This window comes from Microcaecilia unicolor, chromosome 2 (genome assembly GCF_901765095.1).
Source record: "Microcaecilia unicolor chromosome 2, aMicUni1.1, whole genome shotgun sequence".
Classification (NCBI taxonomy): Eukaryota; Metazoa; Chordata; class Amphibia; order Gymnophiona; family Siphonopidae; genus Microcaecilia; species Microcaecilia unicolor.
The window spans coordinates 535,358,049-535,376,727 of NC_044032.1; the positions used below are offsets into that span (position 1 = coordinate 535,358,049).

The following is an 18,679-nucleotide window of genomic DNA, read 5'->3' on the forward strand; positions in this document are numbered from 1 at the left end:
TAAAATAAAAGCATTCACCTACAGGAGGTATTTTAGTGTGAAATGAAAGGATTTCCATTTCATCTTAGAGAACCCTGAATAGGAGACTTTGTTGGTGCACATTTTGTGGAGCTCTCATGGTCTATGAAGAGTACATGTGCCAATGTGTTACTACCACTTTGGGATGTATATGTCTCAGCTCCTGTGAATCGGTGCGAAATACCCGAGTGCTACAAAAACGCCCTTGTTGTTTACAATAGCTAATTTATGCACTCTGTCTTCTAAACTTTCAGTTCCTTACAAAAGCCGCCTTCTTCCGTCACAAAATCTTGCACCTGCAAGAGAAAGACAGCCTAAGTAACCCGTGATTAATTTTATAAACAATTTATAGTCCTCAAAATTTCAACATTTTTTTTTTTTTTTTAGAAAGCAGCACATGTGAAAAACAAGTGTTGATATCCTCTATGTAGAAATGGGAGCAGCTTTCTAACAAAATAAAATCGTTACCTCTCTGTATGTGGAGAGCCTCTTGTAAAATATTACAGGAAATCTCCACATCTTGACCTGGATGTGTGAATTCCCCTTCTCATGGACTTTCTAAAATCTGCCTTCAATAGCAAATTTTATGCTACAGAGTCTAATTTTCCCAGGGTCTTCTGTATGTGGTCAATTGTATTCTACAGAGTTTATTTTATTACCTAAGATCAGATCCCTTCCCCCCCACCCCCCACCCAAAGTATCATCCACTTGGACACTCCCTTTTTATGGGGGGGGGGGGGGTAATGGAGCTTAAAACCTCAAGTGAGCTACTCCTCTGCTCAACTGACACCTGGGTTCTCCAGCAGGGTCAGGAGCTTCCTTAGACAAACAGTCTATCCACTGGAGACAGAGAAATACTCCTGAGCGAACAGAAATTCACCCCCACTATGGTCAATGCAGCTCTTACAGTCATACCTCTCTTCTGTCAGCAAGTGATATCTTTAGTAAAGGCTAAAGAAAAAATGGACAGCCTGGGCGGAGGACCCAGCACCGCCATGTATACCCCTGAAAGACCATTAATACTGCAATATCAGCAGCCCTTCTCCATAGAAATTCATCAGTCATACTCCTTAGCTTTTGATAAACTAGTCACTGACCAGCTCAAAAGTTAAAAATAAAACTCAAACCAGGAGCTAACATAGTAATCATGTACCTCCTGCTGGAGATAGAAGAATACTGAATTGTCTGAGCTGTACAAGAGTTCTGTTAAAGCACAGCACAACTCTGTATTCTCTCCACCTGCTGGTAGAAGGATGCAAACCCACAAGTCCTGGATTGTCGGTTGTGAATGACAAGGAATGCACTTTTGACTCTTATTTGGTTGAACTGTCAGTGGGAAGGAGTGGATAAATGAACAGCTTCACAAACCCAAAAATATTTACCTCAGTGTTTATGGTCATCTATGCCTGGATTAAACAAAATGAGAAAAAAGATTTCTGTAAAAGCTACATAAAGAAAAAAGCACAATCAAATGTTTTGAAGAAGCACAAACTGCTATCATAGAGGTTATGTTTATTGCTTATTCTTTGTAGAGAGGATTATAAAAACACACATGCACTACTACGTAGTTTCAGTCTAAGAGATAAAATGTGAACTTAGTCAATAAAGGAGTTACTGTACAGTGCCTTGCAAACATTTTCACACCCTTGTACAAAATGAATTCAAGTAGGAACTTGGTTATATATTAAAAACTTGATAGATAATTATACAGTTTTCACAATCACACACAATGTAAGGACAAAGAAGGGGAAAAGGTTAAAAAACAAACAAACAGTGGTTCTTATAGCAAGTAGCTGTATTACTTCCAAAGGGTATTAAAAACAAACCCATACAAAAACAAAGAAGACCTCAGAGTAAGACCACGAGAGAGCACAAATTTTAATATTCTGAGACCACCTCAGAGTGTACATCAATACACACACCTCTGTTTCTGTACCACTTCTTTGGCCTATCCTTGCACCGATAGGTGTGGACAGCACCTCACCATTTGTACCTTCTCCACCATCAGACGTCAAGCTTTTTCGTTCTTTGGATTTTGGTTCCACTTTTGTGACTCGGAATCTGAAAGAGCATAGAGAAGCCATCTTATATAGTCAATTGTTTAGGACAGAATAGAATGCCAGATGCAGATGATGAAGAAAGAACATTAGAGTTTGTTTCTTTCTCAAGGATTATAGACATGCACTGCCATATAATGAAACCAATTCAGCAACTGGGCAAATTTTCCTTAACTTTTGAACGTCTTCAGCATGCTGCACAAGCAATGAAAGGAAGGTGGTGATGTTGGAAATAAGACATCAACACTGCATAATCAGGGACATGACAAATGGTACAGAGAAACACTGTAAACAATGGGTGGGCAACCATGGTTTTCGATATTTCCACAATGAATATGCATGAGATTTGCATACAACACATACAGATCTTGCCAATGAACTGAGGACCATGGTTGCCCACCTCTGCTGTAAACATTGCATCATCACTGTACCAGAAAAGCATTGAGATCAAGACCCTAAAGAGAACTGTGAAAAACAAATAAGTTATAACCTGGGACAACCCCATCCTGACTGATAGAAAGATGGATTCAAGCAAACCAGACAGAGTGCCAAATGAGAAAAAACACTCAAACAGCATTAATCACAGAGGTGTCACTCTGTGAATTACTTGGAGACAAAGATGATCCTCAAATACCAAGAAATGCTCTCCGAGACCAAGAAAATGTTTTGGGTGCCGCAGACTTCATCAAAAAGAATTTCTACGCACACCTGACAGGTTGCCTATATATGTTACATCTTCTATATTCCAGAGGGAAACTCTCTGGCACAATACAAGTTCTATGGAAAGTGTTAGCAGCAAATTTGAGATATAGATCAAACACCACATGCCCTGACTTAAGAGTAAGGTTCACAACTCGGGCATTCGGCACACACTCAGACGTATCAACCCCCGCCCCCTTCAATACCACACTACAAGCCGTATCTTCGATAGAATTGGATTTATTTTGGCCGCAGCCAGGAACATCAAAATTGTTACAACTTAAACAAATTACATCTTCTACTAATCATTATGCCAGCATGCATTTCTACCCGGATACACAGCTTCTACACGTAGTTGCATATTCTGGGCCACAGGCCAAGCCGTACCAAGCCTCTGTGGCCCCCTGTGCTGTTTTCCAAGCACCCGACGTCACTTGGTGTCTCCCGTTGAAGGAGGCACCTACCACATTTACAAAATGACGTTCTAGGCCTCCCGGCCGCCCAAGCCAGGAGACAAGCTGTATACACGTTGTTTCCCGTTGAAGGAGGCACCTACCACATTTACAAAATGACGTTCTAGGCCTCCCAAGCCAGGAGACAAGCTGTATACACGTTGTTTCCTTATAACAAGGCTGCTCACATGCAAGCCTACCATTTGCATCAACTTGATAATTTTCCACACAACTCTTTCTGCAGCAGTAGTTACCCCAAACTTGTAACTGTTATGTGTCAAGCTGCTGTGTACCCATTGCTGGCTGTGCGTAAACATTGTAGTCTAACGCCTCGTTGCGACAAATCTTGCCTCTCAAGTGGGTGGGCGGGTGGGCGTTGCTCTTCTCCTGCTTCCAAATTCAAAAGGACTTCCTGTGCAGTTCAAATTCCTCTCTCCTCCTCCCTTGCTCCTCCCCTTCTTTCCTGCCCCCTCCCCTTGCTACCCCTTGTTTCCCTCCCACTACTACCTCTGCTCTCTAGCTAGGCCCTCCCTGTACCCTCCCCACACTTCTGTCTTCGCTGGCCTTCAGCCCGGTTGTGGTCGGTCCCCCTTTAATGTGTGTGCCTGGTTCTTTCCTGTCACAGTATGCACAAACTAAACCATATGGAGAGATTACCCCTGAAACACTACTGAAGAGACAGTAGGAGTTTCATGCTGACTGATCAAATTGAGGTTATTTTGATGACTGGATCTGAAGAGAGTGGGGAAGAAAGCAGCACATTAAACAGCACATGGAGGGTAATTTTATAAAGGCATTTTTGAAAGTATATGCCTGGATATACATATAAAATTATCCTGCACTTACTTGTACGTGACTAATGCAGGAATGTTCAGGGGCAAAATTCATACTTTAGAGAATGCATGATGTATACTCGTACAGTGTATGCCATTTATACCCATTCTAGCTGGTGAGAGTATGTGGGTTTGTTTTACATGCAATTTCTGTGGAATCTGTATTAGTATTTTTAAAGACATTTGGGTACCTATATATCTTTATAAACTGAACTATAAAGAAGACCAGTGCTGACTGGTTCCAAGAGATATGATCATGTGATGCTTTTACTTTGTGAGGAACTCTGGCTTCCTGTCACTTCCTGGATAACTTTGAAGATCCTATTTTTTTAAGGTCTTGTTCACCGGCAGTCCACAATATCTTATGGACCTTTTGGTCTCATTTACTCAGTGGTGTGCTGGGAAATTTTTAACAAGCTCTCTCTCCAGGTGTAGCCAACCCTGCAATTTGGGGGGGGGGGGGGGGATGCATTCCTCCCCCTCCCCCCATGCAGGCAAGCTAGGCATACACTTTGCTGGTAGGGATGCCAAGCCCCATCAGCCAAATAAATGAACTACTGCCACTCCCCGTTGCTTGTTTCTGGCTCTGAGCAGCATGCCAGGAATTCTTGCACATACTTACATGAAAAGTTCTGGCATGCTGCTCAGAGCCAGAAACAAGCAGCGGAGAGCAGTGGCAGTTCATTTATTTGGCTGGTGGGGCTCGGTATCCCTGCCAGCAAAGGTAAAGGAGTTCAGAGATGCCAAGGGTAGCCCACCTCAAAGCTGGAGATTTACCACCACTGTGCTGGAGATTGAAGGCCAGTGGAGTGAGGTTTTTTCTCATGAGCCCCAGCTCTTTCCCTCTCCCTTCCTTATTCCCCTCAATTAACTTTTTCCTGTCCAGCACCTCTTCCTCATTGCTCCCCCCAATGCAGTACCACTCTCCCTTCCTGCCCTTCCTCATGCAGCACCATCTGTCCCTCCTTGCCCCCACCCCTCCCGATACAGCACCTCTCTCCCTCCTTGCCCTCCCATGCAGTATCTGTCTCCCTTGTGTTGTTGCCCCCTCCCCCAATGCAGCATCTCTCATCTTCCTTGCCCCATCATGCACAGTCTCTCTCCCTCCTTGCCCCCATCATGCAGCACCTCTCTCTCCTTCCTTGCCACCCCATGCAGCACCTCTCTCCCACTCTTCCTCCTTGCCCCCCCCAATGCAGCATCACTTTCCCTCCCTCTCTTGATGCAGCACATCTGTCCCTCACTCCCTCTCTCTCCCCCTTGCTGTACCTGACTAGTTATCTGTGGTCCCTTGTTGCCCCCAACCATCACAATGCAATATCTGCCTGCCTCATTGACCCACCCAAACCAGCACCTCTCTGCTCTCTCCTTCTTTGTCCTCCCCCCCCCAACCTCCTTGCCTCTTCTGCCACGATTAATTTTTTTAAAGCTGTGCTGGCACACATCAGTAAGAGCAGACTGCTTCAGCCAATCCTATGGGCCTTCCTTCAGCATGTCCTGCCCCTGACGGCTGAAGGAAGACCTCCGGGATTGATTGAAGCAGCCTGTTCCTGCTGACATTTGCCAGCACCGCTTAAACAAAATTAATCGCCACATAAGATAAAGAGGTGGAGGGAGGACAGAGAGAGAAAGATCAGAGAGTTACTGTGTGGATGGTGGAGGAGGCAGAAGATGCCTGAGCCACAGGGAAGGGGGAATACTGCAGCCGCCAGGAGGGGATCCAAGTCACCCAAGCCCAAATTCTGGGAGCCGGTTGTTGAAGTAGCTTCTAATTTTGGGAGCCGGTTGTTGAAGCAGCTTCTAATTTTGGGAGCCGGTTGTTGAAGCAGCTTACTTTAACAAACTGGCTGTCAAACTTCATAAAAAATTAACAAATGGCTCTTGCGAACTGGCTCCAGCACACTACTACATATATTCCTACTCAAAACCCTTAGGTCCTCATCTCAAACTTACTGGTGGTTCCTTCTTTCCGGGAGTTAACTTTACAGTCTATCAAAGGTAGGTTGTTTATGGTCGCTGGAACTGTACTTTGCAATACTTTGCACCTGAATGTTCAGCAGGAGGCGACCATTGCGTCCTTTAAAGAACAGTTGAAAGTTTTTTTTTGTTTTTTTTTTTACAGCAGCTTTTGGCCTTTGATCTCAGGTTGTTTTTTTTTAAATATCACTTTGCCTGGGGGTAAATTCTCCAGAGTCTCTGGAATTTGTTCTGTGTATGTGTGTCTAAGAATGCTGGTTGAATTATTCTCTGTTCTACTCCCTTTCCTGATTTTTATTTTATTATTATTGTAGACCACCTAGGATTCAGTTTAAGCGGTATATCAAAATTTTTATAAAACTGCCCTGACAGTAACTATGCCCCATTAAGAATAATAGGGCTTGTATTATTTAATGTACATTAAATCACATTACAACACTTTAACCTGTTAATGCACATTAGTAAATAGAGCCCTTTAGTTTGACTGTCTAAATATAGTGAAAGGACTGTTATCCCGACATCAATTACATGTTGATCGATTGTAAGTAGAGCTAAGTTACCTGTAGCAGATGTTCTCTGAGGACAGCAGGTATATATTCTCACATGTGGGCAACATGATTCACAGAGCCCAGTGTGGACATTGCCAAGAGCACTATCATTTTAAATCACATCGCGCACACATGGATGCTTTCCTGCACAGGGAGATGAAAGATGAATTTTTTGTAGCTAAGTAAGAGTGGCAGATACATGGAATGCCCTCTCACGGGAGGTGGTGGAGATGAAAACAGTAATGGAATTCAAACATGCGTGGGATAAACACAAAGGAATCATGTTTAGAAGGAATGGATCTATGGAATCTTAGCAGAGATTGGGTGGCAACGCCAGTAACTGGGAAGCAAAACCAGTGCTGGGCAGACTACAGTCTATGCCCTGATTGTAACTGAATAGACATGGTGGGCTGGAGTGTAAATTTTAAGGGGCTTCGATGTTAGCTTCAGAACTTTTAGTACAAGAACAATGTTGCTGGGCAGACTTTTACGGTCTGTGCCCTGAGAAATGCAAGGACAAATCAAATTCAGGTATACATATAAAGTATCACATACCATGTAAAATGAGTTTAACTTGTTGGGCAGACTGGAAGGACCGTTCAGGTCTTTATCTGTCGTCATTTACTATGTTACTTCTTAAAGCCAGTTCGCACCCTAAATGATTTACATTTACTATGTTACTATGTAAGTAAATAGTGAGTTTGGTGGAAATAACGGGCTGGAGGGTAGAGTTGGATTTTAAACAGTAAAAAGATTCTGCAGGACTGCATGTCCAAACTGGCTATCCCCCCTGGAATACAGCTCCGGATAGTAGGGAGTAGTAAAGGTGTGGCTAGAAGACCACATAGCCACATTGCAAATGTCTTGAATAAAAGCAGAACGGAAATGTGCTACTGAGGCTGCCATGGTTCTTACATTATGAGCGGTGACTCAGCTATGGAGGGTCAGCCCAGCCTGAGTATATGTATAGGCAGTAGTCAGTCAACCAAATAGAGATTGTACACTTGGTGATGGGAATTCCAAACCTGTTGGGATCAAAGGATGCAAAAAGCTGGGAGGATTTCAGATGAGGTTTTGTTCGTTCTAGATAGTATGCTAGAGCTTGCTTGCAGTCTAAGGTATGCAGTGCTGCTTCTCCAGAATGAGAATGTGGTTTAGGAAAGAAGACAGGTAGTACAATGGGCTGGTTGAGATGGAATGCTGAAACCACTTTTGGGAGGAATTTGGGTGGGTTCGGAGTAAAACTCTGTCATGGTAGAACCTGGTATAAGATGGATCTGCCACAAGGGCTTGAAGCTCACCGACTCATCTAGCAGACGTATGAGCTATTAAGACCAGTACTTTGTATGCGAGGAACTTTAGAGAACACAGGAATGAAGTGGCTCGAATGGAGGTTTCATAAGAGCAGTGAGGACAACTTGGAGACCTCATGCTACCAGAGGTGGTTTGATAGGAGGTTTGGTGTAAAATAAACCCTTCGTGAATCTTATCAAGGGATGTACTGAAATTGGTTTATTATTAATTTTAGTATGAAAAGCACCGATGGTGCTCAAGACTACTCAAGAGTTAGTTTTGAGTCCAGAATTTGAAAGATGGAGGAGGTACTCCATAAGGGTAGGTAGGGAGCAAATAGTAGGTTCGAGCGACCTAGGAGAACACCAGTAGATCCATCCCCCAGTGGAGTATGTAGGCATCTGGGGCTATGTGGTTGGGAGCATAAAGCCTGGAACAGAAGCAGGGAAGCTTGTTGTTCTGATGAGAAGCTCCTGATAGTCGACATTGAGCCAGTGTGTGGGACCTCTTCCATGATTGTCTTGCTCATGTATCTATGGGCTGGACTTAGGCTGGCGCAAGGACCCTGTATGCCAGTATAGACTGCGATTGTAGTAGCCCAGAAAGCTTTTTGAGCATAGCCTGGACTTTCTCATGAACAGTAGGTGTCTGTATCAACTGAGAACCCATGGTGGATGCAGCCTGAGAGATAGTCTGGATCTGGAAGAACTCAAATGCTCTTGATGCGATATGAACTGGAGAGGAGAGTAATCATTGTGGCATGGCGCTTCCCTTGCATCGAGGACATCGATGTAGGGGAGATATGGGCCAAGTGTCTTGAGGGAGAACGATGGTGATGCTTCTTAGGTCCCTCGATGCACGCAGCACCAATGACGAGGGCGTAGAGTCAAAATGTGATCATGGCATCGAGTGATGTAGCACCCTCTCAATGTTGCATAGGTGCACTCAATATCGATGCCAGTTCCGCGTCGAGTACAGAGTCTGCCTTGCTTGATGCAGATGTCGATGTAGAAACAAACGTTTTTCATACTGGGGTTTGCAGGTAAGGGATCTTACCTGCATACGCTGGCAGATGTTACAGTGAATATCTCGGTGGTCTGGACCTAGGCACTGAACACACCAATTATGGGGGTCTTTGCCTGAAATAGTCACATTGCATCCAGTACACTTATTAAAGCCAGTTCGCACCCTCAATGATATGGAGGGAAAAACAGCTGACATGAGGTCATAAGGCTTTATAGCCCGGGTAGCTTGAGTGATTCCATACCTGAAAAAGGTCGATGCTTCCCAGGTAGGAGAAGGGCTCAGAGGACCCCTGGACCAAAACAACAAAAAACAAAATCTAAAAATGGAATAAACTAAATAAATTATGACAAAAAAAGAAAATGAAGAAAATATATCTCGCAGAAAGGGAAGGCAACAAAAAGGCAGTGCTCGCACGTCGGGCAGAAAGGCACCCGCGCAATAGGGGCACTGCCTCAAAGATTTAAAATGACAGTGCATTTGGCAGTGTCCACACCAGGCTCTGTGGATCACATCATCCATATGTGAGAATATTATGCCTACTTGTCCTCTGAGAATAGCAATTCAACAGATCCAGCCTGCAACGTGTTACAGATTTACCCTAGCTAAGAATGTAAAGCCATTTAAACCCCAAAGCAGATCTTCTCTCCTCTCCATAGCTATCCTCTTTGTCCCCCACTTTCCCCTTCTGGGGGGGAGGGGGGGGACTGTGTAAAAAAGTGCAACAGCCAGGAGACCTGAGCTCAAATCCTGCTTATGCCATGGACCTTGACCAAGATACTTTGCCTTGTTCTGCTTCAAGAACTCATTTTCTTCAAGGGCCACTATTAGCAGGAGAGAAAAACTAATATATATATATTTTTTTACATTTGTACCCTGCACTTTTCCCACTCATGGCAGGCTCAATGCAGCTTATATTGGGCAATGGAGGGTTAAGTGACTTGTCCAGAGTCACAAGGAGCTGCCTGTGCCTGAAGTGGGAATTGAACTCAGTTCCTTAGGACCAAAGTTCACCACCCTAACCACTAGGCCACACCTCCACTCAATAACATCTTTGTTCAATGCATTTGTAATCTTTTTCAAACATCTTTATTACAATGCAAGCTAGAGCTAGGCAGGAAAACTAAAAAAAAAAACCAAATTGCCACCCAAATATTACTGATTAGTACTAAAAATGCTACATGTGCACAGTGTTATACAATAATGTACAACAGATTCTAGCACTGTAGCTTACAATCTAGTCAAAACAAAACACAAGAGGCTTTGAGCCAAAAAGAGGAACATTTATTAAACACCATGAAATATGATGCTAGGTTCTGTAGATATTTAAAGAACAACTTTGAATATATATAATTACTAATACATTTTCTTGGATTTAGTGTAAATAAGCATAGATTATCTACCCCAATCGTAAATAAGGAACAGACAGATGAATTCCCAGTCTAAAACCCAGAGAGATGGATCTGTTGTAGAAGCAGGAAAAATTAATATTCAGGTATAATACACGCACAGGAGGTATTAAATTGTAACAGTGAGGCGATGGAGGAACCTAAGCCTGGTAGGTAGTTCATTAACCAGCAGAGCCAGGGTAATATTTAAAAGCAGTCTAAAAAGGTGAGAAGCTGTCAAAACGATTTATGTGGGCAGGAAAGGTTTCTGCCTGCTTAAATCGTTTGGGGCCGCCCAACCACTGATGTTCAAAGGCACTTAACTTGGGCAGTGCTGCTGATCAACTCTGACCAGCCATATTTAAAGTGGACAGGCCAGGGCTGATACAGGGAGCGAAGTTGGGGAGCAGCCGGCAGTTATACAGCTACTGGCAATATTGAACTATTCTGATTGCCCTCCCCCCCTCGGAATTTCCCTGTCTTCTGATTCCTCTCCCACTCACCTAAAACAAACAGTCTCCCTCCATCCCAATCCCCCCCCCCAAGCCTACCTGCAATCCCTTTTCCTGAGGCAGCTGCTAGGGGCTAATCGGAGGGGCTGAGAGCTTTTCAAAAGGTTACACAGGCCCCAGCTGATATTCAGCCAGGGCCCACATAACTGTCTTTTGCAGGCTTCAGCTGAATATCATCTGGGACTTGCATAAGCTCTGGTGGCCACTGCTTCCATAATTAACCCCGGATATTTAGTGCCAGTGCCCAGACTGGCGCTAAATATCTGGGGTGTGGTACTGAATATCAGGGTCTGGTACTGAATATCTGGGGATAATTTAACTGGTAATGACCGCATTTTTAAAAAAATGAAAACGGACCACTGCCAGCTGAATATCTACCCTGTGGATTTGTAGACCACTCACCTAACAGATAAAAGCTGCATGAATTAGGTTGTACTGCAATAAATAAAGGTCTCTTACACAACACAGAGGTACCATGGAAAACCTCTTACCTTCCCACAGCAAGCACTGTAACTGCACCAACACGACTCTTTTTGACGTCTTTGGTTTTCTGCACAGACCTCAAAAGGTGCCACCTTTTCTGGCTGCAGCGCGTGCATGCATTCCTTTCTACCACACCACCAACAGTATGCAAGTGATGTCCTCGGCAGGTGTGTTTTGATGGAGTTGCATTTGGTGACAAAGGAGTACTAGGACTCACAGGGGTTCCTGGAGTGTAAGGAGTCGCAGGGCTATTGGAAAATAAGAACAGTCATAGAACTCATTATGCACACAAGAGGACTAATGCTGCTTCTGCAAACAAATAGGTGTACTTCTGAAATGCACGTTTTCCACTTAAGTGTTCCATGTCTATGATCCCAGAAATTGACAAGAAAGATTCTGAAATGATTACATCTTATAGATTATTCGGCAACCATACTACTTTATTTTACAGGAGTAGGAAGGGATTCTTGAAAGCTATGAACACATTTAAGAGTAATAATTCTTAAGAAGAGAGTATCATGTGCATGGAAAACCTAAAATTCTCAGAACAGGACAGTGCTTCAATACAATACATGGCAGTGCTCAATTACTATTTATTTATTTATTTATTTGTAGCATTTGTATCCCACATTTTCCCACCAATTTGCAGGCTCAATGTGGATTACATGTGCCGTAATGGCGGTTGCCATTTCCGGGTAACAGAATTACAAATGGAATTGCGTTAAGGTGCATACATACACGGCAGCAAACATGGAACGCAGAACATAACATATATGGAACAGATCATGGTATAAATATACACCATGTGCATACATACATGGTAAGAAGAATTAATTATGGTATTGCATGGAGGTTCCTGAGTAGTAAATTTGATAGTAACAAACATTAGATCGTCGACTATAGAGAATCCCTATTCAGCATAAGGTTTAAAATGGTATTGCTTGATCATGATATCAAAGAGGTTAATCAGTCATGTGATAGGAGTTTGGTTTTGTATAGATCGTGTATAGTGCTGTTATTTAGTATTAAGATGGATGCTTATTGTATGCCTTCTTGAAAAGATCTGTTTTCAGTAGCCTTCGGAAGATGGTTAGGTCTTGTGTTGTTTTTATGGCCTTCGGTAGTGTGTTCCATAGCTGCGTGCAGATGTATGAGAAACTGGTCGCATATGTGGATTTATATTTTAGTCCTTTGCAGTTAGGATAATGGAGACTGAGGAATGTGCGTGATGATCTTTTTGCATTCCTAATAGGCAAGTCTATCAGGTCTGACATGTAGGTCGCAGCTTCTCAGTGAACGATTTTGTGGACCAGGGTGCAAAACTTTGAACGCAATATGTTCTTTTAGTGGGAGCCAGTGTAGTTTTTCTCTTAGGGGTTTGGCGCTTTCATATTTCACTCTCCCAAATATGAGACTGGCTGCTGTGTTTTGAGCGGTTTGAAGCTTCTTAATGATTTGTTCTTGGCATCCGGCATATATGGCATTGCAGTAGTCTAGATGACTGAGCACCATTGATTGTACTAGGATGCGGAATATTTCCCTTGGGAAGAAAGGTTTGATTCTTTTAAGTTTCCACATTGAGTAGAACATTTTCTTTGCGGTACTCTAGGGTTACCTCTTTACTTGCTGTGGGTATTGCAAATTGTCCAGAATATGCCGCTAGATTTCTGACTGGCTGTAAATCAAGTTTAACAATATTACCCCCCACAATTGAAGACATTTCAATGGTTACCAGCATATTGGCAAATCAGGATTAAGGTCATAACATTTAAAACCTTACATGGCAAAGATCCCTCTTATTTGGCAGAAAGCAAATTAAAGAGCTTAGTTCCAAAACCTGTTAAGTAAAGGTTTTTTTTTTTTTTAAACGAGATTATACCAGAAAGATTACCTTCATAGACAGCTGTTGGATGTGTGAAATCAGAAATAAAAGGTCTTTATTTGTAAGGCATATGATATTCATGTTAGGTTGACTAGAATTCTTGAAAATAAAAAATTGATCATTCAGAAAACAGCTTTTCACACTTAACAGATTTTGGAACAAAATTCTTCAATTACTATTTCCTTTCATCATCAAATTATAAATCGCAGGTGGTGGGTGCCTCTCTTAAAATGATACATTTAAACTAACTCATGATAAAGCTTTGTTCATTGTTGGATCACAATCATAGAACATGCTGCCAGGTAAGCTTCAGTTTGAAAATTAAATTATGTTTTGAAAATTCCTCAATTTAAAAGACCATTTATTTGTAATAGCATTTTTGGAGTAATGTTGTATGTTTGAATGTATATTTATGTTGTGACCCCATACAGACACTGGATACGTGACCTGCACCCTGCCATGATGGGATATAAATTAAATAAAATTAAAATTGTTTTTTGTGTGAATTTTGTAAAGAGAAAGTTATGTAAAAAGTAGGAAATTCATGTCCTATATGCTTGAAATGCTAAGTAGAAAGGTACTTCATTTAACATGACAAGTATTACACAATAACTTTCCACCATCCGATTAAAATTTACTGGCGCAAGACCCTTGTTGACTTCCTTACAAGAATCTTGGCACTTACTGACTTTTTTTCTCTAACTTTTAGAAAAAGGTGACTTCTGCTATATTATTCAAAGCACATATCTCATTGTATTTGTAACCTATGTGATGATCACTGGTGGTAGTTATGTATATTCCTGGTGATATATAGATAACAACTGGTCAAGTCCACAGCACATCAAGGGCAGAAATATCTAGTTTCTTAATAAAAGTAAATGTGGTTTTCTCTCATTGTTTGTCAAACAGTACTTAGCAAACTGACAACACTTCTAATCAAACATATAAACAGCGAGTGACCATAGTCACTCGCAAATGCGCAGTAAAGACGTCCCTCTCTGCCCCGCCCCCGCTTCAAACCGTGATGATGGGGGCGGGACAGAGAAGGAAGTCTCTACTGGCATGCTGCAGATGTCGGAACCGCTCCCCCTCCCCCCTCCCCCGGAGTCGCCGCCGCCCCTCCATCTGGCCCGAGCACTGTGAACTTACATCACCACGCAGCAGCAGGCACATCAGCAAAGCTGCCGTCAGGCTTCCTTCTCTGCCTTTGTCCCGCCCTCGCCGACGTTACGTCACACGAGGGCGGGACACAGGCAGAGAAGGAAGCCTGCCCTGACGGCAGCTTTGCTGATGTGCCTGCTGCTGCGTGGTGATGTAAGTTCACAGTGCTCGGGCCAGATGGAGGGGCAGCGGCGACTCCGGGGGGGGGGGGGGCTCAGAACCCCCCCCCCCCCCATTCCAAAAGTAGCCTGTTTTCACGGGCTCAACGGCTAGTGAGAAACAGAAAGCACATTGTGAAAACAATTTTCTGAGTCTAGAGTTTTCTGCTTTAACTAAATTAGAAGTTAAATGAAAATGGAACCATCATATAACTTAGAAAGAATTTGTTTGGACTCTTTGATGAGAAGTTCTGAAGACAACTGCCACACCTCGACTCACTGATGCATTCGTTTTTCAGAAGATTCTAGAGGGCCCTTATAAAAAATGTATTATTCCTATAGCCCTTGAGGCAGATAACACACACTAACAGCATTAGTGGACACTAGACATTACATAAATGATCCCCAGGTTTGTGTCTAAAAAGAGACAGTGACATGAGTTCAGTAAAATTTGCTAAATTCTGATTGGAATTTCAAGATCATTTAACAGGATTTGATCCTATTTTTTAGGTAATAAAAAAGGAACCATCTGAACACATATGGATAAAGGAAGACAAGAGAACTTGCAAACTCCTTTAAGGTTATGAAACTGATATGTACTTGTTATCATATGTAAGTAGTAAGATAAAACTTATCATTACAAGAAGGTTGTTTCCCCAAAAGAATTAGGAGGGATCGTGCAATACCTCTTAAAAAGAAGGAAATCTGGAAGGGAAAAAATGGCAGCAGTTATCGGCTGTGTGAGCGAGTCATCATTTGAGCTGCTGGTGGTATGTTTTCCTCATACCCATGCAGCATACGACGAGGAGGGGGGTGGTCAGGAGTGCACCTTCCATGTCTCGGGGGCCACCCCCAAGTTAGCAACTCATTGACCGCTTCACAGTTGAAAAACCCCTTACCTTTTGGGGAAGCGCACCCTGCTGAGAGGAGCGAGGCAGAAGAATTGGTTTCTTTGGGGCTGGAAACATCTTTGTCACCCCCAAAATCCTTGGCGCCTCCGTGTCAGCATTTTGTGTCAGCGTCAGGTGAACGGGAAGAGCAACCTGATACCAGATGTGCTGCAGGAAATTCTGCTGTGGAGGGTGTTGCCGATAGGATCGGAGGTAACACTCAAAAATATCTGGAGAACGTTTGCAAAAATTAGATTCTGTGACTGGAAATACTTTGACTGAGGTCAAAGTTCTGGGGCGGAAGATTGAGGACTTGACAAAGGCAGTGGAACAAGTTAAAACTGATTTCTCATCTCAGGTTGATCAAACAAGGCAAAATAAGAACATTGCTTCAATTTAAAAGCTCTGTAGTGAAAGAACCTTAGGATACATAGAAACTTGGAAAACACTGAGAATTGCAATCATGGGCTGAACCTAAGTTTCCTAAACTTCCAAAAGTCTCCTGGAATACCACCTCTTGATTTGTTCAAGAGATATCTTACTACTGTTCTGAAATATTCCCCAGATTCTATTCCTCCAGTTAATAAAATTTATTATGTGCCCATACCGGCACGGAAATCCCAGGGTGAATTGGAGGGTGAGCAGGAACAAGGTATTCAGCTAGATGTGAACAATATTTCTGCTGTTTTGGAAGAATCTGTCAGAATCACCAGAAAGAGTTATGCTGTTGGTTTCTCTGGTTTTTGAGCAAGATTTAAATGCAATTTTGAAATTATATTTTAGATATGTACCGGAACTATTTCAGGCAAACATATTTGGATTTACCCTGTCGTGATAGTCTACTCAAGAAATGAGGAAACAATGTTTGGTTATGAGGAAAGAAACTAGAGATCTTGGTGCCACTTTTTTTATTGGCTTATCCGTGTAAATGCATGACTAAATTAGGAGGAACTAAATGTCATCTTTGCTCCACAACAATTAAGGGGTTTTCTAGATATGAAGAAGATCATCTGAGTGTTAGCTTTTGGACTTCATTGTATTTTTTTTCTTTGGGGGGGGGGGGTGGAATCTAACAAGCCTTGTTTTTTTTGTCTTTTCTTTATATAATGGATTATTTTCTATCCTTTATTCTTTTTGCTTCCTCCTGTTTTGGGTGTTCTCTTCTCCATTGTATTGGTCTAAGGAAGATTTGATTTGTTTCCTTTTATATTATACTGCATGAAATATTTTCTGTACTGTGTTACTTAAACAAGATGCTATTCTTGTGATTGTATAATCGAACTTTTTATCAGTGATTTATTTTATTTGATATACCGCTAATCGCCATGTGACAGCTAATCGGTTAACAATAAAAGCTCAAGAGCAGTACAAATAAGGGAGCAGGGATGGAAAATAGTCTGAATTAGGAAGGAAAAACTTGAGTAAAAAGCCAAGATTTTTAAAGGCAGAATGTGAAGAAACAGTGGGTTTTCTAAGCCTTTGAACTGTATTAATGTTTTCATGAAGTGTATTTCTCTTGACCGGCCAACGATGGTGCTTGTTTTGTTTTAAAGCTGTTGCAGAGAAAGCTCTTTTACAGTTTAAGCTTGTGGAAACTGGAAAGGCAATCTACAGTACCACTGGCCAGATACTTTCAAAGTTGGTGCCCTGGGCTCTGATTGGCCCTGGAGTTCAAATCTAGCCAGGAGGTACTGGATTGTCCCCAGTCTTGGTACAGAGGAGAAACATCTCTGTCCAGAAACCCTGTTCAACACTTGTGAGCAGTTAATTTCCTGACCCTCCCCAGGTAGTAACAAGAGTGTTGATCCTTGTTTTGATAATCTGTTATTAGTTCCTGTACGTTTTCGCCTGGTTTTTCAACCATTCACTGTTCTACTGTGACAAAATTGTTAGTTTATTGGCTCTGTTGTTCTGGACCAAGAATCCTGGTGGCTTGTGTGTTGGTCTGTGGGTGCTTTCCAGGAACTGTTGGACCCCTGAGAGTGTGGTCCCAGTAAACTAGACATCACCGGGGAATAACTTGAGAGTGGAAGATTCACACAGAGGCAAGTGGGACCCAGTTGGTGAAAGCAGGGTGCTAATATACAGCACATGCCCAGGTGCAGGTAGGCCTGAGCAGTGCTGGGGACAGATCCTCCAGATGGCCGGAGGGTTAACCCCAGGCTGGTGCTAGGTGGTCCGAGACACAGGATATGATGGTTCAGATTTAATATGAAGTGACAGAGTATTCCAGAGTTTCGGGGCAGCATAGGCAAAAGCAGTGACCCAAGTAGTATATCCAGTCTTATAGAAGTGGGAGAAGGAAGATGGCCTGCTGAGAGGAGTGTAGAGATCAGGGAGAGGAATGTAAATTGAGAAGATTGGGGATATATTCTGGAGCAGATGGAAGTAGGCCTTTATAAACCAGAAATAGTTTTTAGGTAATGCGGTAGGATATGGGTAGCCAGTGTTCTTGTTTGAGGAAAGGAGTGACATCACTGAATTTTTGGGCATTGTGTTTAAATTGTACAAGCTGGAGGTAATTTAATGAAGAGAGATAAACAAGAAATGAGTGCATTACAGTAATCCAGATGATAAACAAGAGACGAGAGATTGGGAGATAAGGCTCAACTGAATGAATTCGCTGTAGGGAAAAAAAAAAGAGGAAGATTGAACAATTTTATTAATGTGGTGCTTGAATGTGAGCTTGGGAGTCAAAAGTGACTCCTATAAAGCAAAGTTTGTCAGTGTAGGTCACGACATGACAGTGGAGAAAGTGGGGTGGGGGAATGATACAGTAAGGATTAGGAAAGTACATTGTTTCTGTTTTAGAAATGTTTAAAAAGAGTCTGTTTACCAAGCCAAATGGCTGTTTGTTCAAGAGTTTAACAGACGAGTCCCCAAGGTATATAAGCACAAGATGTGAATGTCAATGGCATAACAATATGGGCTGCATCCATGAGACTGTATAAGTATCAAAGGGGAAATAAAGAGATTAAACAGAACTGGTGCCAAAAATGGATCCTTGGGGAACACCAAGGGTATAAGGATAGCTTGCAGAAGATACGTGGTCTGAGATCAGTTGATAAGAGCATTGATGTAGTCTTATCCTAGTTTACTTCATATTTACAACAGAGAGACCCATGAGCGATAAGCGATGTAGAAGCAAATCATGGTCAGTCATATCGAATGTTGAAGAAAGATCTAAGGAAACAATGACTACAGATGACTTGTGATCTAAGGATGTGTGTATCTCAGAGAGCAGTAAGAAGGGTTTCTGTGCTGTAGTTGTACAAAAGCCTGCCTTTTCAGCATCATGGTTTAGG

General features: G+C 42.4%; 1 protein-coding gene across 1 annotated transcript in view; it reads right to left on the reverse strand.

The window, feature by feature from the left end:
* Positions 1-297: 297 nt before the first annotated feature.
* The window catches only part of RELL1 (RELT like 1), a 107,871-nt gene continuing 89,489 nt past the window's right edge, over positions 298-18,679 (reverse strand). The window contains exons 5-8 of the mRNA XM_030191284.1: positions 11,292-11,531; positions 1,941-2,079; positions 1,401-1,424; positions 298-314 (exon numbers count right to left, since the gene is read on the reverse strand). Coding sequence (XP_030047144.1) covers positions 1,419-1,424; positions 1,941-2,079; positions 11,292-11,531 — 385 coding nt within the window. The 3' untranslated portion in view covers positions 298-314; positions 1,401-1,418. The remainder of the gene's footprint in view (positions 315-1,400; positions 1,425-1,940; positions 2,080-11,291; positions 11,532-18,679) is intronic.